Source organism: Bubalus kerabau, chromosome 4 (assembly GCF_029407905.1).
Source record: "Bubalus kerabau isolate K-KA32 ecotype Philippines breed swamp buffalo chromosome 4, PCC_UOA_SB_1v2, whole genome shotgun sequence".
In the NCBI taxonomy this organism is placed as follows: domain Eukaryota; kingdom Metazoa; phylum Chordata; class Mammalia; order Artiodactyla; family Bovidae; genus Bubalus; species Bubalus kerabau.
In genome coordinates, this window is record NC_073627.1 from 17,097,486 (window position 1) to 17,123,764 (window position 26,279).

The window sequence follows — 26,279 nt, forward strand, 5'->3', positions numbered from 1 at the left end:
CTCCCCAGGTGGCTCTGTGGTATAGAGTCCACCTGCCAATGCAGGAGACACGGCTTCAATCCCTGGGTTGGGAAGATCCCCTGGAGAAGGTAATGGCAACCCACTCTGGTATTCTTGTCTAGGAAATCCCATGGACAGAGGAGCCTGGCGGGCTACAGTCCACGGGGTCCCAAAGAGTCAGACACGACCGAGTGAGTGAACAATGAGCTGGATGCAGCACCAAGGATTCAGACACCTTATTTTTAGTCCTAAGGACAACCCTACCAGGCAGGCCTCGTTGTTTCATTTTCTGGTGAGAAAACCAAGAGAGGCCCAGAAAGGTTAAGTCATTTGCTCAAGGCCACACAGCCCGCAAGGGGCAGAACCGGATTCAAAACCAAATCTTGTCTCTTGTGTGCGATGCTGCCTCTCATTTCCAGCCCAAGTCCCTGCTAGCCACCCACGCATGCGCCCAGCTGCCCAGCCACACCCACCGCCCGGCCAGGGCTCCCACCTGAAGCGCCCGTCGCTCTCTGAGGTGTGCAGGCCGATCCACCAGTGCTGCTCCTGGCCCCGAGAGAACTGGGGAAGCCGGGCATAGGTGAGGATTGGCAGGGCCTTTTCCCTGGCTCCCGGGCTGCCCTCCCTCCTTGCTGGCATGCCCACCTTCTGCAGGTTGTGCCCCAGGAAGTCCAGCTCGGCCTGGCTGTGCACTGAGACCAGTTCAGCCTGGAACCACGTGCAGATGCGCTGCGCCTGCGCCCACGTGGAGTGGTGTTCGAAGAACTTATACTCAGCCTCCTGGAAACGCAGCCATTCCCGCCGGCCTGCGGGGCAGCATATGGGTGGAGTCCAGGCTGCGGCTGCCTGCCCGCCCCGCCCAAGGAGGAAAAGGCGGGTTCAGGGCAGCCAGGGCAGGCGGGCCTGCGAGCCCATCTGACCTGGACCAGTAATGTGCCCCGATCCCCTTTTCCCTCGGCTCAAACCCTTAACCCCCTTCCTTCTGTCCTGGTCAAGCCCTGCCCTGGCCGGCTGCCACGGGGTGTGGGATGGTCAAGAAGCCTCACCTTGCGGGCTGACGTCAGGCTCCCGCACGTCCGTGCCTACGGGGACAACAGGGACAGACACGCTGCAGAGAAGGGAGACCCTTCCTTGGACCCGGGGCCCTGCCGCCCGTCCTCCCTTGCCCGGTCCGGCAGCGCCGCCCCACCAACCTCGAGGGATCTTGCAGATCCAGTCCAGCTGCGTCTCGCACTGCATAGCCACCCACTGCAGGGAGGCCAAGTCGAGCACAGTGCAGCTGCGGATGTCATCATCGTCGTGCCGGCTCCGGTCGAAATTGTGGTAAGAGAACTGGTGACGTCAGAGGGGGAGAGGGGCCTCAGGCACCAGGCACAGGCTGTCCCCAACCCCAGAGCAGACCTACGAGAGGCCTGGCGTAAGCTGGGACCCCCCCCCCCAACCTGGGCTAGGCACCCCCATCACCCTCTCCTTCACCAGCTGGCCTTTGCCATAGGCCCTGCCTCTACTGAACCTCGTGCACCTTTGAAAGGCCACGCCCACTCCAAAAGGCCACGCCCACATCCCGTCCACCTCCCCGCTTCCTCCAGGCCCCCTCACCCCAAGTCCATCACTCCAGCGCCAGCTCTGCCCGGCTCCGGGGTCTCGACGGTTCAGGCCTATCCAGAACCAGTGCTGCTCGTGGATCTCGGGCTCTGATTCACTTCAGCACAACCCGAGGGTGGAGACAGAAGGCATGGGGAGGGTGAGAGTTGTAGGGGAATCCTTGCAGCTGTGACTCGGGCAGTCCTGGGGGCCTGGAGCCTCTCCATCTGGGGTTCACACTGAAAACACTGTTGAGCCCACCCTAAAATGTCTTCTCCCCAGAGAGAACTGGGCCAGCTGGGCCGGGCACCCCACTCACTGACTGAGGGCAGGTGTGGCCTGGCCCCTTCCACTGCTGCCCTTTGGGTAGGGTGTGCCCCTCCAGCAAGTCTGCAGACTTCCACTTTAGGAAGTAGACAGGGGCAGTGCATAGACCTGGGGCCATGGACTCAAACACACCTCGACTCCAGCCCTAGGTCATCCCTGGACCAGCTAGCTCTGTGACCTTGGGCAAATAACCCAACCTCTCGATCAGCCCACAAGGGATAATGTCTACTTTGTAGGGTTGAGGAGAGCATTGAATGTGGTTCAATGTTTACTGCAGCCTCTGGCACACAGTGAGAAGCGATCAACATGGGCTCTGATAATCACTAGTCAAATAGTGTCATTGTGCTGTTTGCTGGGAGGAGACGTCCCTGGATTAAGATCTCAGGAAGCCTGGATCCATTTGGATGGTTCCCAAGGCTAAGGGATGATGGGGTTGTGTGTCATAGGAACCTACGAGACAGAGACAGGGTTCTGGGGGGAACCCCCATGGGTAAATGCTCACTTTTGCAGCCTTTCTTGTCCTGTCTCTCAGGAAAAGCTGTTTATTGAGAAGTGCAGGTTATTATGGGATGGTGTAGGGTTACAGGAAGGGGCACTCACTTGGATAAGCTTATAGATTTTTCCAGGGAGAAGGAAAGATGGTAAAGATTAGGGTTGTATGTGTGCTCGGTCAGTCGCGTCTGATTCTTTGTGACCCTATGGACTATAGTCCACCAGGCTCCTCTGTCCTTGGGATTTCCCATGCAAGAATACTGGAGTGAGTTGCCATTCTCTTCTCCAGGAGAATCTTTCTGACCCAGGGATTGAACCTGCATCTCCTGTGTCTACTGCCCTGCAGGTGGATTCTTTACTGCTGAGCCACCAGGGAAGCCCCTAAGGGTTAGGGTTAGGTTTGTGTAATCTGAGAGTCGAAGAGGGCACTGTTGGCTCAAATGAGCAACACAGGGTCTCCGACTCCAGCGAGACCAGGGTTACTTAAGTGGGGACAGGACAGGCCTGGCACTAGCAGCGGACACACAGGTCATTCCAAGCCCTGGACAGACCTCTCTGGGGTCACCTTCATCCTGCTCACTGCCCCGTGTCCAGCAAAACCAAGAGCCCCACACACGTGCACGTGGGCCAGCGCCTTAAGCTCAGTACCCGAAGATCTTGTTGAGCATATTGGCCACAAAGTGCTCCTCTTCATAGCTGGCCAGGCTCAGCAGCTGGGCCCCCAGCTCCTGGCAGGCCCCCTGGGCCTGGACCCAGGTCTTCTTGTCCTGCAGCCGCTCCGAGCTGAACACCTGCAGGGGCAGAGTCCAAGCTGTCCCTCTGGTCCACCTCCCCACGGGACACCTGCCCTCCCATGACTTGTGTGGAGAGGGGGCTGGGGCTTCACTGGACAGGGTGTCAAGGCTAGTTAAGACAGCCCTGCTCATCAGAGAGGGAGCCCCGGGGGAGGAAAACTGGCACAGGCACCTCCCAGAGATGGTCCCAATGACGAGTGGGGCAATCAGGGCTCTTATCCCAGCAGAGCCACAGTTTGCTGTGGGCAAGTCCCTCCGCTCCCTGGATTTCAGGATCTTTCTATAATAAAAGACCCTGAACTACCTCAGTGGCTCCCAAACCCAGCCAGGTTTAAAAACACAGATCACCAGGCTCCACCACAGCCCACTGAATCCCCATCTCTATAGTGACAGCCTGGAAGATTTTTAAATTTTTTTAAACTGAAGTACTTCTGTACTTCGGTTTAAAACATTGATTTACAATGTTATGTTAATTACTGCTGTACAGCAATGTGATTCAATTATAAATATATATATATGTGTGCGGGCTAAATCGCTTGTCATGTCCTATTCTTTGCAACCCTATGGACTGTAGCCCACCAGGCTCCTCTGTCCATGGGATTCTCCAGGCAAGAATACTGGAGTGGGCTGCCGTGCCCTCCTCCAGGGGATCTTCCTGACCCAGGGATTGAACTCGAGTCTCATTATATGTTTCCTGCAGTGGCAGGCGGGTTCTTTACCACTAGTATTACCTGGGAAGCCCATAAATATATACAGATTCTTTTTTAATATTCTTTTCCATTATGATTTATCATAGAATATTGAATATAGTTCTGTGTGCTATATAGTAGGATCTTGTTCTTTACCTATTATATACATAAAAGCTTATATCTGCTAACCCAAACCTCCTACTCCATTTCTCCGCCAACCCCCTTCCCTTGGCAACCACCAGTCTCTTCTCTACATCTGTGATTTTGTTTCTGTGTCATAGATAGGTTCATCTCTGTCACATTTTAGATTCCACATATAAGGGGTCACATATAAATCATGCTCCCAGGGCAATTCTAAAGAGCTGCCAGTCTGGCCCCATCTGAGCGTCTCTAAAACTGATGGTCTCTGTGGGTTTTTCAATTCCTCAATTGTTTACTGAGCACCTGCTGTGCACCAGGCCTCAGAGGACACTGACAAGAGTTTCAACAGAAAGGACCTAAGGGGCGAAGTTTCTCTAGGGCCCACCTGCTTGGATCATGGCTGGGTCATACCGGGACCACCCACCCCACCAGGGATGCTGTCTCTTTGCTCTCGTTTCTCTCCCCCCACCCCGAGGCCCACAGGCTGCCTACCTTATAGCAGTGCCGGAGTTTGGGATCTGAGCCCCAGCCCTGCGGACAGGCGCCGGTGAGGCTGGGTGTGGGGTCTGGCCCAGGCAGCTCAGGCGTCACGGGCGTGCCCAGGCTCTGGCGGCAGATGTAGCGAGCCCGGAACGATGTGCAGTTCTTCACCTCCCACAGCCCCATGGCGCTGCCCGTGGCCAGGGCCACGCAGCCCCCACGGCTGTACCCTGGAGGAGGGAGGGGGGGACCCACACACTGAGCCCTGCCTCATGTCCCCGAGGGGCACCTCCATGGCCCCCGCATGGGGAGCCAGCTTGGCCATCTATGCAGGAACATGTGCTGTGGGGTCGGGGGTGGCGGGGCTGGAGAGCAGGAAGGAAATGGAGGCAGAAGCCTCACTCTGCGTTGGCTCCTGTGAGATCTTAGGCAAGTTGCTTAACCTCTCTGAGCCTGTTTCATCATCTACTCCATCTTTGAAAAGGCTTAAAAAAGATAACAGGGGACTTCCTTAAAAAAGATAACAGTGGACTCGCGGTTAAGCATCTTCCTTCCAAAGGGATATGGGATCGGTCCCTGGTTGGGGAACTAAACTTCCACATGCCGTCGGGCAACTAGAGAAGCCTGTGTACTGCAACCACTGAGCCCGCGAGGAAGACCCAGCACAGCCAAAAAAATAAAAAAAGATTTATAAAAAAAATTTTTTTAAGATAATAAATGTAAAATGGCATAATAGCAAGCACTTGTTCTATGCCCACTATTCCAAGCGCTTTACATATATTAACCCATGCAAGCCGCATGTCAGCCCCATGAGGAAAGAACCATTATCCCCATTGGACAGATGAGGAAACTGAGGCTCAAAGATGGACAGCTAATAAACTGCAAAGTCAGGACCTGAGCCAGGCATTTCAGCTCTGGAGGCCATCCTTCTATCCACATCACCACACTCTATGAATGCTGTCTCCTATGAAGCCCTGGGTCTTGGTCGTGGCAGGGGTGGCCCACCATGGCCCTCCCGGCTTCACCAAGGCACCGCCGAGAAGGAGGCTGAGCGAGGGGCTCACCAGGCTGGTCCCGGTTCCAGTGGGTGTACATGACCTCATCCCCGCTGAGCCAGCGGAAGGAGCCCGTGAAGTTGAGGTCCTGCAGGGCTGTCCAGAAGTACTCGCCATCCCAGTTGTAGATGAGGCTGCTGACAAAGGCCTGCTCGAACCTGCAGGAGAGAGGCTGGTCAAGGCAGGCAGCTCAACCCCCACAGCTCCTGGGGCCCCAGGCCAGACGGCCTGCTCGGGGAGCCTGGGTGCTGCAGCCGATCGGAAACTTGCTCAGGGAAGTGGGGACCCCTGGGGAAGCTGCAGCTGACACAGCTGACCCCCACTGCTGTCTGCATCTCCACGCCTTGCTGAGAGAAAAATCAGACACAAGCCAGCTCTTGCCTGGAGAATGCCAAGCACAGAGGAGCCTGGCGGGCTACAGTCCACGGGATGGCAAAGAGTCGGACAAGACTGTGCGACTAACTTTCACTTTTCAAGGCCCCTTTGGGGCATCCAGCCCACACGGAGGCCTGTTTTTGCCCCCACCCAGTAACTGCCCCATGCTGGGGTCGCCTAATAAACAAGAGTCATTTTTATGATATTAGGAAAAGGCCCTGGAGATAGTTGAAGCTCAGAGGGACGCAATGCTCAAGTCCCTCTGCCCTTGACGGCAGGCTGCTGGCCCTTCTGGCGGAGGGACCGCATTCGACCAGGACATAGGGGTGGGCTGGTCCCCCTCCCATACCTGTTGGTGATGGTGACCAGCTGAGAGCCGTGGTCGGTGCACAGGCGCCGGGCCTCACTGTAGGTCACCTGGTCCTCTCCCAGCCAGTAGCAGGAGGGGCTGTGCCACGTCCAACCCTGGCTCAAGAGAGTGGGCAGAAAAGGGGGTGTCTGGGGGAGGGATTCTCTCTCACCGATAAATCCTGGGGTGGGGATGCCAGCAGTGGCACCACTGAATTTTCTGCAGGCTTGAGCACAGGACTGACGGGGCTGGTTTGACACCAGAGCCGGCTGTTCCTGTGCTGTGCCTGCACCGTGCCACGCCACACTGCCCCGCCTACCATCACCCACAGCTGCCAGGTCCAGAGTGGAAGCGTGGCCCAAGGGAGGCAGCCAGTCACCCGGCCTGTGGCCTGGCCAAGAAAGATGAGTGGCCCACGGGACTCCTCTCTCGGGTATTTGAACCAAGAGACGTATTGGGAAAACTGCCAGCTGGCTGGGAAATGAGAGCTGAAAAGCTGGGAGAGCAGCCAGCAAGTGGAGGGGGCTGGTTGATCCTCAGAGGCCTGGAGAAGCTGGAGTAATGGAATGGAGGCGGTGCCCGCCTGAGGGCGGTGGGGGCGGAGAACAAGCCCTCAGTGAGGGGCAGCAAAGTTGCAGTAGACCGCCCGTCCTTCACGGCTGGCTCGCAACACCCCCGCCACCCACCCCAGGAGACCAGGGAGGCTTTACCCCACCAACCCATGGCCCCTTGGGTCGCCCTGAGGGCCTCTCCGCCCCTGCAGATGAGGACCTGAGGCTCTGAGGCATTACATGACTTGATTTTATACAGGCTGTACAGGTGGAGCCCAGGCCTGAGCCCACGCCACAGAGACTGCGTCCATCCCCGCCATAGCCCTGCTCCTCCTAAAATGACCCCAGGTGCCTACCAGGGTCTTCGCTTCCAGCAGGCCTTCGAGGGGGATACCTGGGGGCGGGAGGGCTGGAGCCTGGGAGAGAGGCGAGGTGGGGGAGGGGGGCAGCCCCCTGGGCAGGAGCCAGTTCAGAACAAGCTGGTGTGTGTATGTGTGTTTATGTATGTGTAGGTGTATGTGTTTAGTTGTATTTATGCATATGTGCATGTATGTGTATATGAGTATGTGTGTTTACGTGTATATGTGTCATTGATGTTTAGTCTCTGAGTCATGCCCGACTCTTTGCGAACCTATGGACTGTAGCCCACCAGGCTCCTCTCTCCATGGGATTTTCCAGGCAAGAATACTGGAGTAGGTTGCCATTTCCTAGTCCAGGGGATCTTCCCAACTCAGGGATTGAACCCACATCTCTTCCACTGGCAGGCGGATTCTTTACCACCGAGCCATCAGGGAAGTGTGTGTGTGTGTGTGTGTGTACTGTGTATGTGTGGATATGTGTGTTTATGTATGTATGATATGTGTGTGTTTGGGGGGCTTCCCTGGTGGCTCGGACAATAAAGAATCTGCCTGCAATGAAGGAGACCTGGGATCAATTCCTAGGTTGGGAAGATCCCCTGGAGAAAGGAATGGCAACCCACTCCAGTATTCTTGCCTGGAGAATTCCATGGACAGAGGAGCCTGGCAGGCTACAGTCCATGGGTCACAAAGTGTTGGACATGACTGAGTAATTAACACTTTCTCTTCCTTTTCATATAGGTGTGTTTACATGTGTATGTATATGTGTGTATGGGGGGAGAGGCACAGATCCCCATATTCCGGCAGGACTGTGCTAAGACCCCTGGTTCTCCTGGGGTGTTAACCATGGCGGCTCAACAACCCCCCACCCACTCCAGGCCGGCCCTGGCGCGGGACAGTTAGCAGTAGCCCCTCTGCCTCACCCAGCCTGGTCAGAGCCCCGGCCAGCCCCTAACTACACTGGCCCCCACACTCTTCAGCCCGGCCCCATGTGCTCTCCCTTCCTCCCCACTAGAGCTCATGCCTGCAGGCATTTCCTGCTCTCCCCTAGGGGAGTGTTTGGGGTGCAGGTGGGTGGGTGTGATAAGGGGGCTTGATCCAAAGGAAAACAGAGTGAGAAACCAGACTGGCAGTGAGGGGCTGGCAGGAGGAACGTGGCTTCGGCAGAGGGAGCCACCAGGGGCCCAGACACCACAAAGTGGTCTTTATGAGCAGCCTGCCCACATGGTCCACAGTGCTCACATCCCTGCCTGTCGGGGCAGGGAGGAGGGTAGGCGCGGGGCTGAAGGAGGGAAACGGGTCAATCACTCGCCCTCACCCTCACTCACACCCTGTCTCCCCGACTCATTCACAGGGAGGGTGACCAGAGTGGCCTGGTTCCCCCCACCCCCACCCCAGGAGAAAGACAAGCACACACTGTGTCTGTGGCTGGTGTGCGTGCCAGCAAAGATGGGTGGGAAAGCGGGGGGTGGGGGAGAGGGAGGGTACACAGAGGAGACCTAGGTGGTCCCCAGCAGCCTCCACGCAGGTGATGACTGGACCAGACTTGGGGGTGGGAGTGGGTGGCCCGCCTACCCCCACCTCCGAGTTCTCTGCAGCTTTCCATGGAAAGGGGGCTCAGGGCTGGGGTGGAGTGGGGAGCTCCACTTCTTCCCAACAGCTTTCTACCCCCACCCCACCTCATCCTGTATCACTCCTTCTGGATGGAGCAGTTTGGAGGGCAGGAAAAAGGGAGGCTACCACAGGAGGCTGCGGATTCCTCCTGCCCTCCTGCCCCCGGGAGCCCCTCCGGCTGGCCCCATCCAGGGCAGCTCCAGAAGCACCCTCACCTTCCGGCAGCCGTGGTCCTCCTCGGCGGCCCCCTGGCTCAGCTGGCCTGCCTTCTTGCAAATGGACGGCAGGGACTGGTTACAGGGACTGTCGTTCCAGCGACCTTCCTAGGGACACAGGGTGAGGGGCAGTGTCAGTCTCTCTCCCCCAAACCTCCCAAACCTGGCCCTGCCTCTGACTTGCTGTGTGACTCCAAGCAAGAAGCTTGACCTCTCTGTGCTCCATGGTGGAAAATGGGTGGGGGCGTGCAGGATTAGTGCCATAAGCCTCACTAGGCTGATGTGAGCACAGAGTAGCTATGCAGATGCATCCAAACTTTGACAAGCACTGTCAAGATGGAAAAGGTGCTCTTTTAAATTAGCTCACTTCATAAACACCAAGGACAAGCTGGCTAAGACAGATGAGATTCCCAGTTTGGCAAGGTGTCCAGTCAGTACTCGCAGATCCAGGGCAAGCAGAGACTGTGTGCCCAGACCCTCCCCTCGTTGATGGAGCTGAATAGGAACTTAGTTCAGCCCCTCCTAACAGCCTTGGTGCTTCTGTGCTCAGTGCATCCAGCCAGCAGTTTTTGCCTGCCTTGAGTGCCATCCGGAGGGCAGAGGTGTTTGTGTGTCTCAGCCCCCAGGAAAATGCGCAGTATTTAGCAGATGCTCAATAAAAGCACGCGTTCTCAGTTGTATCCGACTTTTTGTGACCGCATGGACTATAGCCCACCAGGCTCCTCTGTCCACGGGATTTCTGAGGCAAGGATACTGGAGTAAGTAGCCATTTCCTAAAACAGCATCCTCTAAGCCAGATGCCTCTGGAGTCCCTGGCACTGTTGGCTGTATCTCAAGGCAGAATGTCCTCTCCATCTCTGAGGTCGGTAGTCTGTCCTACGGTTTTGTCTTTTAAGGAACAGACTTACCTCTGTTTGAAACCCTGTATCAATTCCTTCATCCGCCCACACTGTCTGAACCACAGCCATGGCAGACAGTCATAACGCCACCATTTCTTGAGAGGACAGGACCCTGCGCTGGGGTAGGGCTGGCAGGGAGCAGCCCTGCCTGGGGAGCTTGTCCCCATAATGTGGGTTCTGACGCCACCTGCTGGCGGGCAAGTGCAGCCCGCAGGAGACCAAGATCATCGCCAGGCGACAAACGTCCAAAGGTTTCACTGAACTCCATTAATCCTCATGAAGACCCTCTGAGGCTGGCACCTTTAGAGTTCCACTGACAGCTGGGAAAACTGAGGCTAAGGAAACCGAGGCACAGAGACATTAAATAACTTGCCCAAGATGACCCAGCTAATTAGAAGTGGAGAGGAGAGTCAAACCCTGGCAATCTCTCCACGCGGAAGGGAAGGAGACAAATGGGGAGGGGGGACTTCCGAGAGGCAAGGGGGTGGGGTCACAAGCAGGACACCCCTCAGCTGTGGTGGCACCGGGAGGCGGGGTCTGGGGGCCCTGTAAGGAGAGAGGGTTCTTACCGGCCCCCAGATGGTGACACAGTCCTCCAGGCTGTCTCGGAAGTTGTTGGGCTCAAAGGGGTGCCAATGGGTGAAGCTCACGAGGCTCCCGTCGGACCACTCAAAATTCATCTGCAGTTTCAGGTCGTTGAGACCAATCCACAGCTCCTCCACCTCTGGGGGGTGTGCGGCAGGGGAGAGGGGACATCAGGAGGTCGGCCTTCTCCACTGGCAGGGGAGGCGAGGACAGTGCCTGAGCCCCCAGGACAGGAGTTGGGCAGGCAGCCCCTCACCCTGCTTGATCTGCTTGGTGATGAACTCCAGCTCCGCCATGCTGTGGATACTGAGCAAGTCGCCCCCGCCCCGCAGACACATCTTCTTGGACTCCTGCCAGCTGCGCTTCTCAGCCTGCAGGCGGTAGCAGTGGCCCTGGAAGGGCTGCCAGCTGGGCTCACACTCCACCTTCACGTTGGCCCACACATCTGCGGAGACCAGAGAGGCCGCTGTTCAGGGGCCCAGACGCCCAGCATGGGCTCGGACCCACTGGGGTGTCAACGCAGACAGGGCCTTGAAGTCCACCTCCTCCCCAAACGTGTCTTAGATCCACTCTTCCCACCAAGCCAGGTCTGAATACCGAAGGATGTTGAAAAGACAAAACCCTCAGGGCAGCTGGAGCCCTGGGAGATGGTGGCAGATTCCACTCAAGATAGGATGGCCCCTCCAGCTGGGGCTCTCAGAGGGAAAGATGGATGGGGACTCAGGACAGAACTGCCCCGGGAGCCTCAGTTTCCTCCTCTGTAAAATGGGGCTTCCTGCTGTAAGATTCCAGCTTAGCTCATGTCCACCTCACTTAATAAATGACACCGCCAACACTGTCTCAAAGGACATCTCTGGGGACTTCCCTGGTGGTCTGGTGGCTGAGACTCCATGCTCCCAGTGCAGGGGAGCCTGGGTTCATTCCCTGGTCAGGGAACTAGATCCCACATGCCGCAACTAGGAGTTTGCATGCCACAGCTAAAGATCCTGCATGCTGCAACTAAAAAAAAACAAACCATATGCCACAACAAAGATTGAAGGTCCCACCTGTCACAACTAAGATCCGGCGCAGCCAAATAAATAAATATTAAAAAAAAAAAAAAAAAAAGAAGAAGATGAAGAAAGAAAAGAACACCTATGGAGCAGGCCACATCAGTCCAGGATGAAGCAGGTGGGAAATGCACCCCCCTCCCAAGTCAGCAGCTCATGAAGTCACTGCTGCCCGGCAGGCATCTGCTGGTTGAAATTCTTCCTCTCATTCCCTCCACCACCCCTTTTCCTCTCCCTGAACCCTAGGGCTGAGAAACCGACCGGTCTTAGGCCCCTCCTCACCCCCATCTCCATGCATTTCAAGTTCACCCTCTAGGGATTGGGGTCCCAGGGCACCTGATGCAAACAAGCTCTCACTTGGGCCTTGGCAAGAGAAAACAGGACTTCATCAAACCACCTACAACATCGGGCTCGGGCAGGATTCTGCCTGGCTGGGCAAGAAAACATGTACCCACTTGAAGCATCGTCCCACTGGGATACACTCCACCCTGGGAGATGCTCCAAGGACTGGCCATACTGTCTCTGGCAGACCCGGCAAAGTGGGGAGGGCTCAGAGCCTAAGCGGGCTCCCTCAGTGGCTCAAGACCTGTCCATCATCTCTTGTCAGCAGCTGAGCTAAGACCCGAGGCTGCCACCTGGACAGAAGAGTTTAGTGGAAGGGAGGAAGCTCAGGAAACGTGGATGCTTCAGGGCCCGATGGCGCCTGCCTCTGAAATGACATGCTTCAAGTGATGAGTGCTGGAAGGCAGGACCCACCCAAGAAACTGCTTAGAAAATAACACCCTGGGACTTCCCTGACGGTCCAGTGGTTAAGAGCCTGTGCCTCCACTGCAGGGGGCGCGGATGCCATCCCAGACTGGAAAACTAAGGTCCCACGTGCCATGCGTGCAGCCAAAAGGAAAAAAGAAAATATGCCTCACGCAGAGAGATGTGGGCCGGGATGAAAGAGGAAATCCAAGGCTAGAGACATATTTGCAGGTCCGTGAGGCCCCAGGGGAGGGCTCCCCACAGCAGCCATGCTGGGCAGATCCAGGGTACAGAGGACTCGGTGAGGGGCCAGGCCCGAAGGGGACCACATAGGCAAGGCCTGCCCACACCAACCCTCCTTTCTTTGCCTGCCCCAGGCTCCCCCATGTCCACCCCCAGGGGGAGGTGAGGTGTCCTTGATGTGGGCACCAATGTTTTAAACCTTTGCTCCTGATCCCCTAGGGGATGAGGGGAAAGAACAGTGGCCAATGGCCCCAAATCAACCTTTGGCAACACTTTAATGGTCAGAAGCAAAAGTCTGCTCTGTAAGTTCTCCACTTTCTGTGTTTTGTGAATTTTTGTTTTGTCTTGCTGTATTTTCTTTATATAAATCCCCTCTTCACCCCAGGGGGACCAGACTCCTGCAGGAGCCCCTCCAGCCCATGGAGATGCTCCTCTGAGCCAGGCCAGGTCTCCAGCCTTTCAGCAACCCTGCAGGGGATATGAGTTTACCTACCCTCAATCGGCACCTCTGAGACTAAGCTGCTGGATGAAGGCCACACCCCAACGCGGCGCCCTGCCCCTAAAGCTACCTCAGTGAATCACAAATGTGAGCAAGACGCTCCCTGCCTTAAAAGCCTGCAAAGCCTCCCACAGCCTACCTGGCCCCACCTGAATTTCACCGGGAAGCCAAAATCCTTTAGGGACTGGCTGCAACCTGCCTTTCTGAACTGTTCATGTCCCCGTGCCCTCTAAGCCAGTACTTCTCAAACTCCACACCAGTCACTAAGATCTTGTGAAATGCAGGTTCTAGTTCAAGTAATTGGGGGGAGGAGGGGCGAGGCACCTGAGAGTCTGCATTTCTAATAAGCACTTATAACATTACTTGGGAAGGTGCTGTTGGTCCAGGGACCACACTTTTTTAAGTTTTCACATAATGTATTATTATGGACGACTGTTCTGGAAAAACATGGACAGCGTGAATGCATTTGGGACCCATCACAGACACTTAGAAATACACCATAGTGTAAAAGGAGGATTTGATGACAAGTGATGTTGGGTCAGCCTGTTCCAAAAGCAAGCAGAGAATCAGGGGAACCAACACGGCTCCCTGAGGGAACCCTTGGGTGTGTCCCTTGCTGCCCTGTGGGTGGGGCGCCTTGTCCACGCTGGCAGCACCCATCTCTTCTGTTAAACCACAGCAGTAGCAGAAAACGGTAGCACTCCTTTGGTGGTTTTTTGTTTTTGTAGGTTCCCAGTTTTTTGTTTCCATCTTCCTTTTCAGGATTCGGTTCCAAATTCTTAAAGTAGTGTAGGTATCTAGCATCTTTCATGAATTTTTCAGGATCCAGTTCTGCTCAATGATAATGCACTGTGCCCAGCCCACCTACGGGCTCCTGCTCAGAGGACACATCCCCCTCGGCCCCGCTGCCGGCTTTGTGGTCTTCCTTGCGGGGAGCACTTCTCTTCTTGATTCGGAAGGCCCTTTGGCTCTGGCTTTTTCTGTCCTCTGTTGTTGCTTTTCAAGCTTCGACAGGTGTTCTGGATCAGAGGCAACAGCACCACGGGCTGGAGATTCCAGTTCCATGGTCACAGGCCCGTCGTTCTGAATGTGGACTTGCAGGCAGGCACTGAACTTGTCATCTTTGATGAGCTCTGGCCTCTCCACCTTGCACAGTGGCTCCAGGAAGCCCTTGTCAAAGGCCTCAGCCTGCCCTGCGGGCATGGCCAGGTGGAAGTGGGCTCGTAGCCCTTGAGGACGCGCTGCAGAGAGGACTGGCACAGCATATCCTACTGCTTGTACATCACGCTCTTCGACCAGTGCGTCCCACTTTCATCCTCAAACGCACACAGGTTTAAGATCTTCCGGACCACATGCTCCAGTTCCAGGGAAATACCCAGCAACACGCCGATGACCCATCTGATGGTGCCTGTCTGCTCTCCTCCAACTGTGTTGCTGGCCTGGGTGATGCGCGGCACCACGGCCTTCATGGTGGCAGCTGGGACAGGGACCGCGCTTTTTTTTTTTTTTTAATATTTATTTATTTATGGCTGTGTTGGGTCTCAGTTGCAGCATTCTGGCTTCTGTCTAGTTGTGGATGTAACACACTAGCTGCTCTGCAGCATATGGGATCTTAGTTCCCAGACCAGGGATTGAACCCACATCCCCTGAATTGGAAGGTGGATTCTTAACCACTGGACCACCAGGGACATCCCGGGACCACACTTTTAAGTAGTGTCCATCTGTACTCTAACCTTCAGGGTGCAATCCTTGCTGACCTTAGAGCTGCTGTGACCTTCCAGGCCTCCGTGCCTTTGCACCTGCCCTTCCCTCTGCCACTCATGCCCTTCCCCCACACCTCTTTATGGCTTTTTAAACTTATACTTCACTTGAAAGGCTCAAATCCAATGTCACGTCCTGGAGACCCTCCTTAGCTCTCAGGAACTTGATCAATTTCTTCTCAAAGCCCTCTAATATATATTCTATTTTTTATAACAACTCGGGATATTCCATTTGTGTGTTGATGTGTCCATCACCTGCAGCAGACTGCGACCACCAGGAGGACAGGATAGGTCGTGAAGCATTTAACACAGTTCCTAACAAACGTCCCAGAATGAATGAATAGCACATTTCAATTTGTTCAGATTTCAGCAGAATCATTTAAGAAGAGGGAGGATCCGAGCCCCCTGTGCTGTGAGGGTGGGTGGGCAGTGGCTGTGGCCTGAGGAGCCTCCCACCACCCACGTCCACCCCACTCACCGGGAGGCGGGGGCTCCGCGGCCGTGGCGTTGGGCTTCTTCTTACAGACGTAGGGCAGCGCGATGCTGCAGTCGCGGTTCTGCCAGCCGCCGGACGACTCCGTGCGAATCACCCCGCAGTTCTCCTCGCTCGGGTTGTCCGGCTGATCTGTGGGGAGCGCAGGGCGCCAGCGCCCCAGGGGAGAGGAACTCACCCCCTGGCCCGGGAGCCCTCCCCCGAGCCTCACGCTTCCCTGGGAAGCCTGAGCCCGCTCAGATGCCCAGCGCTGCGCTTCGGCTCTCCTGCCTCCTCCCCGGGGCTCATGTGGTCCTCGACCTTCTGCCTGGGCCAACCATGCCCACCCTCCCTGGCCAGGCTGCTGGCCTGCTGAGGGCCCCAGTGCCCATAGCCGAAGGGGTGCATGGGGATGAAATCCAGTCCACCTTCCAGGCCCAGTGCCCCCAGGAAAGGGCATCATTCCTAATTCAGACAACGTGCGGCACGGACCATTGGCACCCGATCTGGAGTGGGTGGAAATCTGCTGGTCTACAGTAGGGTACCAGGGAAGGAGTCCCTAGGAGACCAAGTGCCTGTGGGATCCCCAGGCCGCCCTGCACCCCAAACCCGGCGCCTCACCACTCTCCCAGTTGAGGTACTTGAGAGGCGAGTTGTCTGACCACTGCCAGCCTCCACTGGTGTCCAGGTCGTTAAGGCCAATCCACAGTGTGGAGCTGTAGCCAGTGAGGAGCCCTGACCACAAGAGGGCGACAGTGAGGGAGGGGGTCGTCCCAACCCCAGTCCTCCACTCGCTGCCCCACCAACTGCATCCTGCCCTCCAGCAGCAGCAGAAAGGGCTCAGGGCCCCCTTCAAAGGTGGGGCAGGTCTTGGGGTCCTGCCCGCTGCCCCCTGCCCCCGCCTCACCATTGATGTAGGTCTGCTCGTGGATCTCCGTGATGCTCAGCAGGTCCGCCCCCTGCTGCTCGCAGCTGGCCCAGGCCTCCCTCCAGGACAGCGTGGACTGGAAGTTGAACTGATAGCAGCTGTCGGTCAGCTGGTCCTTGTCCCAGAAGGTCTCGCAGTCGTTACCTGCCACCATGACAGCCAGGTGTGGGTCCTGCCCCGGCCCGCTCTGCGGGGTCCAAGGGGAGGTCCCTCAAGGAATATGCAGAGACCCTATGGAGGTGGGGGGTGGGGGCACTTCTCACTCGAGTCTGGAAAGTTCCGCCACCCACACCCGCTGCACTCCCCACCCCAGGGCCGACCTCCTGCCACCCCGCCCGCTGGCCCTCACCCTTGATGGGGCAGAAGCCCCAGCGCTCATCCTTGCCGTAGTCCTGGGTGGTGGCGCACCACAGGTGGCCATCCTCGCGGCCGGTGCTGGTGCAGCCGTGGAACCACTGGTTGTCATACTTGAAGGGGATGGTGCACGGCTTCCCGTGCGAGTTGCCCTGGATGGTGTAGACCTCTGCAGGAGAGGGGAGCCAGGCCCTTGGCATCTGGACCCCAGAGGCTGCCCAGCCCGCTCATCCCTCAGGGAAAATCCCCTACAGCCCCAGGAGCCGGGGTAGGCAGGGGTCAGCAGAGAGAGGGAGGGGGCAGCGATGCTAGACCGTGGCCAGAAGGCTGCCTCTGCCCTCGGGTCAGCCCAGGAGCCTGGGAGAGGTCCCACTGCTCATCCCATCGGGCTGGAAAAGGGGGCCCCTAGGGCCCCTAACACCTGTCCAAAATCCAGGTGCCTCACATGCCAAGTTCCGTCTTGGCACTCTAGGAGGTATCCCGGGAAAGGGCCCCCAGGATGGAGCTGCCCACCAGGAAAGGCTTCTCACAGGGTGACTCCAGTCCCCATTCACCCCTGCAAAAGGGGGATGGAGATACCTGTGGACGGTGACCCTGGGGTTTCCCTTGAAGAGTGGGCCTGGGAGAGAAGGGATTTCTCTTTTAGTTGTATGTTATACACTTTTGAACTGACCGAGGTCTTTACAAGAGTGTATCAGGTTTTAAAAGTTTTTTAAGGCAAATAAATGCTCTGAAGTTCATTTTCTCCATGATCCCCAAATGCTTCCCATGACGATGAAAGAGCTGACTGCCAGAGGCCTGTGGAGGCCAAGGTTTTGTCTCCCCTGTGTCTGTCCCTCGTGGCTCCAGGCCCCTGACACCAGGGGTAGCCTCTCACCATAGTAGGGCCGGGCACACAGGTCCTCGTCGCTGCCATAGATGCGCCACTGGCCGCTGCGGGTCTGGTCACCGCGCTCAGGGCTGCCAGCCTTGGATGTATTGCCGGAACGGCCCCCCAGGAGCAGGGACAGCTGGTCGCCCAGGGTGCGACAGTTCCAGCGAAGACTCAGTGCCTCGCGGTCACACTCGTACATGCCCAGGGAGGCGGTGGTGTTGGTGCCCGGCCAGCCCGTGCCCAGGCACTGCATGGTGCCCAGGTTGAAGAGCCGGTTTCGGGAGACCCACTTCCAGCGCTGAGCAGGAAGGCTGGCATTGCAGGCTGGAGAGACTCGGACTTGCCCACCCTGGGCCTCCAGGCAGCCCTGCAGTCCATGGCTGAAGATGACGAAGACGTTGGGCTCTGGAAGGAAAGCAGGACACGAGGCCATCACAGGGGTCTCCTGGCTGCTGCTGACGGCCAGGCTGCCTGCAGACACTGACGCTGGTAGTGGGCTGCGGGCCTTCTTCCTATGATAAATCACTCCATCCTCACGACTGGCCCTGTGCATGGGGTGGTGAGAGGCACGGCTGGCCCCCTGTGCCCAGTCAAGGCAGAGCCCACATGGCCAGCCTCTGCCCTGGTCCCACAGCGCCTGGAGGAGGACTCAGCCTTCCGTCCTGTCTCCCCCAGAGCAAACCAAACTCCACAGGGCAAGTTGGGGACTGTTTCCTTTTATGAAGATCTCAGGAGGAGGGGGAAGGTGTTTACATCAGACACCACACTGCGGCCTTTATCAAAACCTCTGTTACATGAATGAATGAATGAAGTCGCTCAGTCATGTCCAACTCTTTGCGACCCCATGGACTGTAGCCTACCAGGCTCCTCTGTCCATGGGATTTTCCAGGCAATAGTACTGGAGTGGATTGGTGTTATTTTTCCACCAGAGTTCTCCAGCCTGAAATTGCTTTGTCTCACTCTTCCCCCCTGCTCTTCACATTCACTGGCTCCATCTTTTCCTCTCATTTAGAATCTTCCCAAACCACTCACCATGCCACCCCCAGCAAACCCAACCATTCACATCCCATAACCATCTCACTCCTGAGATTTTAGACAGCACTTAGCTCTCTGCCTTCCCCAGTCTCGCATCTTCTCACCCATCACCTCGCTAGGCAGACACTATGAAAGACACTGAAATCCAACCTGCCCCCTGCCAAACACTGATGAAGAAATCAAGACTTAAATTTATAGGAGGTGGATCAGTGGGTCCCTGGGGCTAGGTTGGGTAATGGGAATGGGGAGTGGCTAAGAAAAAGCACAGGGTCTCTTTAGGGGGAATGAAAATGTTCTAAAATCAAACTGGCATGGGACTTCCCTGGTGGTCCAGCGGCTAAGACTCTGTACTCCCAGTGCAGGGGGCCCAGGTTTGATCCCTGGTCAAGGGAACTAGATCCCGCAGGCTGCAACTAAGAGTTCGCATGCCACAGCGCAGACTGAAGATCCCTCTTGCTCAACTAAGACCCAGCGCAGACAAATAAATAAACCCAATCATTTAAAAAATAAAATTAGATTGTCATGATAGCTGCACAATTCTGTGAACGCACTAAGACCCAGTTAAATGCATATTTTAAATGCGTGAGTTTTATGATATGTGAATTATATCTCAAAGCTTTTATTATATCTTTAAGGTTTTAAGAGAGAGAAAGGAGGAAGCTGATGTGCGTTTGAGCCACAAAGTGACCCAGTCATGGTATCACACAGCCAGGAAGCAAACCCAGGTCTCTGTGACCTCACGTTTTGTGCCCTAGCTGCCACTGAGTACAACACCACACACACAGCACAGCCCATGCTCCAAAGCACTTCTGCATCCACTAGCCACCGGCTCTGCAGGACAATTTTCACGCCTCAAAAGCATGAGTCTGACTGCCAGGGTTCAGATCCCAGCTATGCCATTTAATGTGTGAGTTGGGTGCATTAATTCCTCCTCATGAAACTATTGTAAAGGTTAAATGAGATAATACATGTAAAGTGTTAGAACAGGATCCAGCACATAGTAAGAGCACCATAAACGTTCCTGATGATTCCATACTATAGCCAAAGAATTTGACTATGGGTAGTGTAACAGTTTGACCAGAGTCTTGAGACTGAAATCTGGCCCCCCATCTTCTGAGTCCAAACCCCAAGACCTTTCTGCTCCATCATGCAGGTCTGATCCTCCCTCTGTAAGCCATTCATCATGGCCACGCAGCATGATCTTTTAAAGATAAATAAGTCCTAAAAAAAAATTTTTTTTAATAATATTAGAGTGTTCTGTGCTCGCAATGCAGGGGGCCCATGTTCAATCTCTGGTCAGGGAACTAGATGCCACATGCTGCAACTATGCCCTGGAGCAGTCAAATAAATATTTTCAAAAATAATAATAATAATATCAGCGTGTTGAAAGTCATAAAGAAAACAGTGGTAAGTTCAGTAACATGATTTTTTTCATGGCACAAAAAATGCCATAAAAACAATCAGAATTCAAGTGACAAAAATACATGTAACTTACTAGAGGCAAATAGTTTATTCCCTAAAATGAAAACAGCTTCTACAAAAAAAAATATAATAAATTAGGAGTAAAATGGCACCAATATAGTAGAAAATGAGTAAAAGACATGTATACACAGCTAAAACAAATGAAATGTAATTGGCGGTTAAATATTTGAAATGACAGCTTCTCTCATAGCAAAAGAAAAAGCAATATGTCATGTTAGTCTCTCTCCCGCCTTCAAAGGTAATTCATCATTCTATAAATGAAATTCAAACTCCTTGCTATGAGCCATCAGATCCCACGTATTCTGGTCCTGCCGATCAGTCTAATCTCAGATCGAACTACTCCCCCTTGTTCAAGTCACAGGGACCTCCTTGCCCTTCCTTGAACAGGCCTGACTCTTTCCTGCCTCAGGGCCTTTGCACTGTCTCCTCTGCCTGGCATTTTGCATTTCAGAAAAAAAAAGTCACATCTTGGGGACTTCCCTGGTGGTCCACTGGTTAAGACTCTGCATTCCCAATGCAGCGGGCATGGCCTCAATCCCTGGTCGGGGAACTAAGAACCCACATGCTCCTGCATGCCACACAGTGCACCAAAAAATAAAAAATGCAGGTGCCCAGGTACCACTCCAAAGACTAATTTAATTGGCCGGAGATTGGTATTAAAAAAGGCACATCTTTAGAGAGGCCCTCTCCGACTTCCATATCTAAAGTAGTCAGAGTTACTCTCTAGCATAATAATCTCCCCATCATTTATTGTTATCTGACATTTTTCCAACATCTGGGCTATCTGTGAGTCTGGGTCTGCTGACTATTTTTTCTGTTGATTATTCCTGCTGTTTGCATGTATAGTAACTTTTATTACATACTGGACATAGTGGATAATGTTACCAGGAGCCTGTTTCTTTTTTATTATTATTATTGCATATTGGACTTGTGGATGACACGTTATAGGGCGTCTGGACGCATTATCTTCCTTAGAAGAATGTGGAGTTTTGTTGTGGCAGGCAGTTAAATTAGTGGTAGATCATCCTGATTCTGCAGGGGCTTAGTTTTGCTAGGGTGGGGCTGTTCGGGTTTTTAGTTTAGTCTTAAGGTGTGGCCCTTAACCTTGGGTTTAATCATAAGGTGAGGCCCTTCTAGCATTTCAAAAGAAAACCTTAGGCAATTACCAAGCTCCTCGAACTCAGTGGAACTTGAATTCCAAACTCTTGTTTTCTTAGCATCAGGCAGCAACTGAAATCTCTTCTTCCCCACTGCTGTTTCTCGCTGGGTTCCCTAAAGTGTCACTCTGCCAATGCAGTTTCGAGCTGCCAAGTATCTAAGGAGAATTTGAATGAGGACATCTCTTGCCTTTCTAGGATTTTCCCTCTTGATTTTTAGCTTTTCTGGAAGCCCCACACTCTGACCAGTAAAGCTGCCCCATTCTGTTGCAGCTCCTCAAACTGGGTAGCGTTCTCAGGAGGAAAGTGAAAAGTGTTAGTCGCTTAGTCATTTCCAACTCTTTGTGACTCCATGGACTGTAGCCCGCCAGGCTCCTCTGTCCATGGAATTCTCCAGGCAAGAATACTGGAGGGGGCCCCCATTCTCTTCTCCAGGGGATCTTACACCCCCAGGGACTGAACTCTGGTCTTCTGCATTGCAGGCAGATTCCTTACTGTCTGAGCCACCAGGGAAGCCAAAACGCTGCTTAAATGAACCACTCACTTCATCTTCATTTTTTCTCTCAAGGACTGTTTCCTCCTTGGCTCTGCCTGGTTTTGACTGCTCCTGAACCACTGTATTTTATGTTTTATCATTAACCGATAAGGGCTTTTGGCCAGAGAACCAGACTGATAAAAGCTAACCTTCCATTTCCAGAACCAGAGCTCATGAACTAACATGGTTTTGTTTACTTTCTGTCTCCCCTCTTGTTCAGAAATTTCCAAGACTTCCTCTTCACACTGTATCCCCAGTACCTGTAACTCCACTCAACAGATGGTACTGCTTAATAAAATAACAAATGAACAAATGAAGAATGAATGAATGAATTCCATGCCTAGATAACAATCCAGAGAAGGCAATGGCACCCCACTCCAGTACTCTTGCCTGGAAAATCCCATGGACGGAGGAGCCTGGTAGGCTGCAGTCCATGGGGTTGCTGAGAGTCGGACACTACTGAGCAACTTCACTTTCACTTTTATGCATTGGAGAAGGAAATGGCAACTCACCCCAGTGTTCTTGCCTGGAGAATCCCAGGGACGGGGTAGCCTGGTGGGCTGCTGTCTATGGGGTCGCACAGAGTCAGACACGACTGAAGCGACCTAGCAGCAGCAGTAGATAACAATCACAACCAACCTAACTTTCTGCTCCTCGTCCCAGCTGCCAAATCAATTTCACTAAAACAGAGCACCCACATCTCCTGTCACTGCATGTTGAAACTCCACAGTGGGCGGCTTCCCTGGCGGTCCATCAGCTAAAACTCCACGTTCCCATTGCAAGGGGCCCAGGTTTGATCCCTGGTCAGGGAATTAGACCCCACATGCCATAACTAAGAGTTCTCATGCTGTAACGAAGATCAAAGATCCTGCAAGATGCAACTAAGACCTGGTACAGCCAAGTAAATAAATAATAAAACATTTTTTTAAAAGATATGTTAGAATTAAGAAATAAAGAAACTCCAAAGTGGGAAGGCTGGTCGGGAGGGACACTGGTCACTCTATTCTTTGATGACACTGGGATGGGGTCCTCTTTGGTCAAGACACAGGTGACTTCCTGAAGGAACAATAAGCATGACCACCATGGCAAAGACTTCCCTATTGCCCCCCACCCTAACCTGTTCCTTCCCTTCAGCTCCTCTCCAGGAACCACAAACTGGCCCAGGACTCCATCCACGCCTGCCCGAGCGTTTGACTGAATTGGGCATTTGTTTCTCAGAAACTCCACTCCAGCGAGGACCGTCAGCAAGAGAAAGTAACCCTTGGCAGGGTGAGGCAAAGGGTCCGGGACCGGAAAAGGGAGAAAGCAGTACTTGCTTTCATAGGTGATCTTAGAGACGGGGCTGGACACACAGCCCAAAACATCACAGGAGCCTATAGCAGCCCAGGGGCCAGTGTCTTCCCTTCCTTCCCAACCAGAAAACCCAAGCACGGTACATCAACTTAGCAGGCATGCAGTGGTAACAAGGGCAAGTTAAGGCTCCAAAAGAGGCCCACGTGGTCGGGAGACGCCACCTTCCCAGCACTGGACAGATGAGGAAACTGAGGCCCAGAAGGGGAGAGAGCAGGACGCCCAAGCACAGCAACTGTCAAGGCCTCAGCTTCCTCCTCTGTCACCCAGGTCACTGCTGCAAGTCCCTCCTCCCTCTGCCGTCCGAGGTCCTGGGTTCAATGACCCATCTCTCCCTGCATATATCCCAGGCAATGCCAGGAACACGAGGAGACACACCACACCGTCCCAGCTAGAGACAGTGGGTCTGGACACAGCAGGAGACAAAGGCAAACAAGCCCTTCAAGTCCAGGTGTCTGGGGGCAGCAGAGGGAGCTGGGCCTTCGGACTCTGAAGTCACTGAGGATCTGGAGGAGACAGAAGGTGAGGGATGCGGGTCACAGAACTGCTTTGGCAGCAAATGAGAAAAGGAAGAGGAATTTGGGAGCAGCGGGGAGGCCGAGGGGAATTCTCAGCAGTGGAACCCTGGGGCTTTGCTAAGGAGGGGGCTGGGAGCCTCTGGGGAGAGCATTTTCCACCCAGAGATGAGGGGTGGGTCTGGGTCCTCCCAGAAAGAAAGCTGTTTCTCCAGGGGTCAATGGAAGCAGAGATGAGGCCCAGGCTTGGCCAAGTTAAAGATGCTCAAGGGATGGGAAGGAAACCAGGTATTTTGGAAACTGACTCTGTACCATCATTCGAGCTCTGCTCTCTGCAGGCACACGGGAGGCAGAAGGAGGAGCTCAAAGCGAAGACCTGATGCCCCTCATCATGAGAAGGCTCTCCCATCCCAAGAAGGCCCCCTCCACCCTTACCCAGCCCCCTAGCCCCGCTCCACTCGCCTGGGAGCCTCGGGTGGCTGTGCAGGGAGTGGAAGTGGCCCTCACTGGGAACTTGTAGGGTCCTCAGTGAGGACAAGGATGACCCCCCGTATCTGGATGGTCACACCAACACCACCACACCAGGCACCCAGGTGTGGGTCACAGTGCACTTGTTCAGGCAGTGAACAAATGAATGAAGCCAGGCAGGTAACCATGCATTGACGGCCATCTGTACACCATGCATTTATTTGTTCAACAAATATTCCCTGAGAATCTCACGGGTGCTGGGCAGGGTGCCAGGCACTGAGGGTGCAGGGCTGAGCCACACAGATACAACCAAGCCTCTGTCGCCATACGGGCTGGTAGGGGCCGGGCTCTGCGTGAAAGATATGGAGAGGGTAACAGAATCCCTGACCTCGTGGAGCCACCCCCAGTCTCTGGTCTTTGTTTTGTCTGCCCAGCAAACTTCCCGTCCTCTTCCCCTTCTTATTTATAAAGAATTTTCCTGTATCTCTGGCTGAGTGGGCACCAGGCTCATTGTGCTGTGCTATGCTAAGTCGCTTCAGTCGTGTCGGACTCTTTGTGACTCCATGGACTGTAGTCTGCTGGGCTCCCCTGTCCATGGGGATTTTCCAAGGCAAAAATACTGGAGTGAGTTGCCATGACCTCCTTTAGGGGATCTTCCTGACCCAGAGATTGAACCCAAGTTTCTTGCATAGCAGGAGGATTCTTTACTGTCTGAACCACCAGGGAAGCCCAAGAATACTGGAGTGGGCAGCCTATCCCTTCTCCAGGGGATCTTCCTGACCCAGGAGTCAAACCGGGGTCTCCTGCATTGCAGGCGGATTCTTTATCAGCTGATTTACCAGGGAAGCCCACGAGGCTCACTACTGGCCAATAATCATGTCCATTCCCAGGCCACAGTGGCTGGCACTTAAACAGGGCTGACCAGAGCCCCTCTCGGAACAGTGAAGTCCCCTCTCTAAACTGGGGCTGCCAACAGCCACGTTTCCTACCACGAGGAAAAGACCTTTCTGCTGTAGGCAAAGAAGGGATACTATGGGAAGAGATACAAAGCTGAGAGATGGAAGGAGGGGGAGTGAGTGCTCAGGGTACAGAATGTCCAGCCCGTCCCTGAGTTTTTACAGCTCTTCCTCTGCTCCACGCATCATTCAGGATCGTTTGCAGCTACATTTCTCTCTCTTTCCTTTTTTTTGCTGAGCTGGTTTGCATCAGGATTTTGTCCTTGTAACCAAAGAATTCTGATAAACACACAGCCCTAGGTCCTGGAGACAGAGCCTTTCTCCCAGTCTGGAACACCAGTCCATGCTCCTGACTTCCCTGGAGGCCTGGTGCCTGGGTCCCCTCTGACTGTCAGACCAGTGATGGACTGTTTGGGCCGGTGGCTGCATGGGCCACGTCACAGGAGGTGCTTGGAGGCTGGACCCACCCCATCCTCCTGACCACCTTTCTGGCTGCTCCTCCAGAGGTTTTCTCATTCGTGACAATGACAAGTTTTTGTGAAGTACTGAACAAGGTACTACAGGGAAATTAAGGATATGGTTTCTGCCCTCAAGATGTTTACAGTGAACCTGGAAAGGCAGAACTCACAAACCAAGTCATGAAAAAGTTACAGGCAATATAACAACGTGTGCAAAACCATCAGGTCTAATTCATACTGCATGGTTTGGGTGGTTCTTGTTCGGTTACTAAGTCGTGTTTGACTCTCTGTAACCCCTTGAACTACAGCATGCCAGTCTTCCCTGTCCTTCACTATCTCCTGGAGTTCAAACTCTTGTCCATTGAGTTGGTGATGCCATCCAATCCTCTTATCCTCTGTTATCCCCTTCTCCTCCTGCCTTCAATCTTTCCCAGCATCAGGGTCTTTTCCAATGAGTCAGCTCTTCGCATTAGCTGGCCAAGTATTGGAGCTTCAGGATAAGTCCTTCCAATGAATGTCCACAGTTGATTTCCTTTAGGATTGACTGGTTTGATCTCCATGCTGTCCAGGGGACACTCAAGAGTCTTCTCCAGCACCACAGTTCAAAAGCATCAATTAAAGTGGATAGAAATGATTTTCCAGGTAACTGATGGAATCTTTCTGGTGTGGAGTCTCTGCTTCTCAGACATCCAGGGCATCACCCTGGAAGTTTACTCCTGTGCTCAGAGGTAACTGGGTTTCAAAGCTACTTGCCCTACACTGAGTAACTCCATCTCCTCCCTCCTGGGTGAGGGTCACCGTGGCCTCCTTTCCTTTCCCGTCTGCTGCAAAGTTTACACAATGGGCTGGTCCTGAGGCCAAGCACAGAGTCTCACACTGTCTCTCTCTCAG

General features: G+C 54.2%; 1 protein-coding gene and 1 pseudogene across 1 annotated transcript in view; both read right to left on the reverse strand.

Moving 5' to 3' along the window:
• The window catches only part of MRC2 (mannose receptor C type 2), a 123,486-nt gene that overhangs the window by 71,035 nt on the left and 26,172 nt on the right, over window positions 1-26,279 (reverse strand). The window contains exons 2-18 of the mRNA XM_055575583.1: window positions 17,436-17,837; window positions 16,554-16,727; window positions 16,184-16,348; window positions 15,898-16,011; window positions 15,283-15,429; window positions 10,763-10,951; window positions 10,491-10,645; window positions 9,023-9,130; window positions 6,287-6,402; window positions 5,572-5,720; window positions 4,520-4,737; window positions 3,052-3,194; window positions 1,600-1,702; window positions 1,194-1,332; window positions 1,047-1,082; window positions 646-806; window positions 494-561 (exon numbers count right to left, since the gene is read on the reverse strand). Coding sequence (XP_055431558.1) covers window positions 494-561; window positions 646-806; window positions 1,047-1,082; window positions 1,194-1,332; window positions 1,600-1,702; window positions 3,052-3,194; window positions 4,520-4,737; window positions 5,572-5,720; window positions 6,287-6,402; window positions 9,023-9,130; window positions 10,491-10,645; window positions 10,763-10,951; window positions 15,283-15,429; window positions 15,898-16,011; window positions 16,184-16,348; window positions 16,554-16,727; window positions 17,436-17,837 — 2,587 coding nt within the window. The remainder of the gene's footprint in view (window positions 1-493; window positions 562-645; window positions 807-1,046; window positions 1,083-1,193; window positions 1,333-1,599; window positions 1,703-3,051; window positions 3,195-4,519; window positions 4,738-5,571; window positions 5,721-6,286; window positions 6,403-9,022; window positions 9,131-10,490; window positions 10,646-10,762; window positions 10,952-15,282; window positions 15,430-15,897; window positions 16,012-16,183; window positions 16,349-16,553; window positions 16,728-17,435; window positions 17,838-26,279) is intronic.
• Window positions 13,347-14,513, reverse strand: LOC129648863 (D-aminoacyl-tRNA deacylase 1-like; annotated as a pseudogene).